The 2,029-nt window shown below is 60.2% G+C and overlaps 1 protein-coding gene across 1 annotated transcript in view; it reads right to left on the bottom strand.

The window, feature by feature from the left end:
• Nucleotides 1–73, bottom strand: part of GDPD2 (glycerophosphodiester phosphodiesterase domain containing 2) — an 8,622-nt gene extending 8,549 nt beyond the window's left edge. Inside the window, exon 1 of the mRNA XM_010141979.1 lies at nucleotides 9–73. Within this exon, the coding sequence (XP_010140281.1) occupies nucleotides 9–73 (65 nt within the window). The remainder of the gene's footprint in view (nucleotides 1–8) is intronic.
• Between the last annotated feature and the right edge of the window lie 1,956 nt (nucleotides 74–2,029).

Raw genomic sequence — 2,029 nt, 5'->3', positions numbered from 1 at the left:
GGACCCACCGGCAGCTGTAGAGGCAGAGCAGGCAGGCGGCACAGGAGTGGCAGCAGCCAGGGGGTTCTGCCATTTTGCTGGGCAGTCCCAGGAGAAAGGTCAGGTGTCCTGCAGGTGATGCACGCAGCGTTAGCACAGACCTCCCAACACACACTGCCCCCCACTCCGTGGAGGTGGGGCACTGCAGCATCCTGGGTGTAGGTACCCTAGTAAGTGGCTGTCCCAGAGCCCTAGGACATAGCGGAGCTTCTGGCCATGTCCCCAGGCAAGTCACGATGCCAGGGAAAGCAAGAGCACAGGGTGCAGCTCAACCTGCTCAGCAGGCTGCCCTGGGACCCTTTGCTCAACGGGTCAGAGAAAGCCTGGAGCTGGCAGGCAGCAGGGCCTGCTTCCCAGCCCAGGGTTCAGCATTCCGCCTGATAGCCAGGAGCACTGTGCCGGCTCCAGCAGCCTCATCAGCCAGCTTGACACAACCCTGCACCCAGGCGCCCTGGGAGCAGCCCAGCTGCAAGGACCACACAGCCCCATGCCGCAGCCCAGGGCTCCTGCTGTGCAGCTGGGGGTAAGTGCAGCAGCTTGGGAAGTCCTTGTCCTCCTTCCTAAGCCCAGGTCCTTGCAGAGGCAGCACCATCCTCACAGCCCTCCAGCTCAGCTTGCACAGCAAGGTGTCCCCGGGGCTGCGGGAGAAGCTGCAGCTAAGCAGCTGCCAGATGGCTGCTGGTCCAAGCAATGCAGCAGATATGGGGGAAACCCATTGCTGTAGTTGTGGACACTAAGGCACCAAGTGCAGGGCTACCACTGAGTTCCCCATGCACTGGGAAGGGGATAGGGCCGGGACACTTTGCCGTGGTCCCCAGATTCCTGGTGCTTGGCTGGAGGAAGCAGGAAGCCCAAGCTATGTCTACCACTGAGTTCCCCATGCACTGGGAAGGGGATAGGGCCGGGACACTTTGCCGTGGTCCCCAGATTCCTGGTGCTTGGCTGGAGGAAGCAGGAAGCCCAAGCTATGTCTTCCTTTATACACCTTGAGAAATCCCATGTGTATGACCACTTGCCCTGCTGCTGAGCTGCTCCCACACACCCCAACAACAGGCCAGGCACCCCCTGTAACACTATCACCTTGCAGGTTAAGCTAGACTCTCATTTCACTTTGACCACTGAGCCAGGTATGGGAGCCAGGCAACCACATCCTCCAGCCACATCTTCTCCAGTGCTGGGGGAAGGATCTGTCTAGCAGGGCTGTGTCCCATCCCAGTGTGGGCCCAGGCCCTTCCAGCCCCAGCCAGCCACACCAGAGTGGTCCTGCCATGCCCTGGCTATGGCCAAGGTCAGCCTGGTCTCCCCTGACGACACAGCAGAACCCCAGCATGGCATCTGACTTTCAAGTATCACCAGTATGACGGGCTCTAGGGCTGAGGTGCAGTCTCCCCCAGGACCTACATGCAACAGTGGCCGTTGAGGCATGCACAGCTAGGTACCGACCTGAAAGCAGGACCCCTAGCCTGTCCAGCCAGCTTCTGTGGACTGCGGAAGGTCTGGGGGCTGTCATCAGCAGGTCCAGCCAGCCAAGGCACAGGGGATGCTGAGCAGCACAGTAGTGTACACGCCTGCTGCCCTCGCGGTCTTTTAGGGAACAGCTCAGCAGCTGTGATCTGTTCAGTGATTGCACCGAAGGAGTCAGCCCTAACACAAGTGCAAGAAGCTGTAGGACTAGACAGTTTCCCTCCCAGGAGCTCTGTCTGCAGGCTCATACTCCTGCTGTCACCAGAAACAGAGGCACCGCTTTGACCAGGGAGCAGCAGGCTCAGCCAGCATCCCCTGAGAGTCACCCTGTCTTCCTCTCACTGCTCACACAGGCAAAGCACTGGTGCCAGCAGCTGCTCAGGGAAATCTGCCACCACACCCCAGCTGGCTCCCAGGAAGGGTACAAAGTACCCTAGGAGTGGCTGTGGGCTCCAGCACTCAGCTGCTGCAGGAGGCTGTTGCTGCCAGGACAGCAGCTGGGCAGAGCAGTGGAACAGGACTAGCC

Source organism: Buceros rhinoceros, unplaced genomic scaffold, assembly GCF_000710305.1.
Source record: "Buceros rhinoceros silvestris isolate BGI_N320 unplaced genomic scaffold, ASM71030v1 scaffold18248, whole genome shotgun sequence".
Classification (NCBI taxonomy): Eukaryota; Metazoa; Chordata; class Aves; order Bucerotiformes; family Bucerotidae; genus Buceros; species Buceros rhinoceros.
Note: the sequence above shows the minus strand (reverse complement) of the source record. Positions and strands in the feature narration are given on the sequence as shown.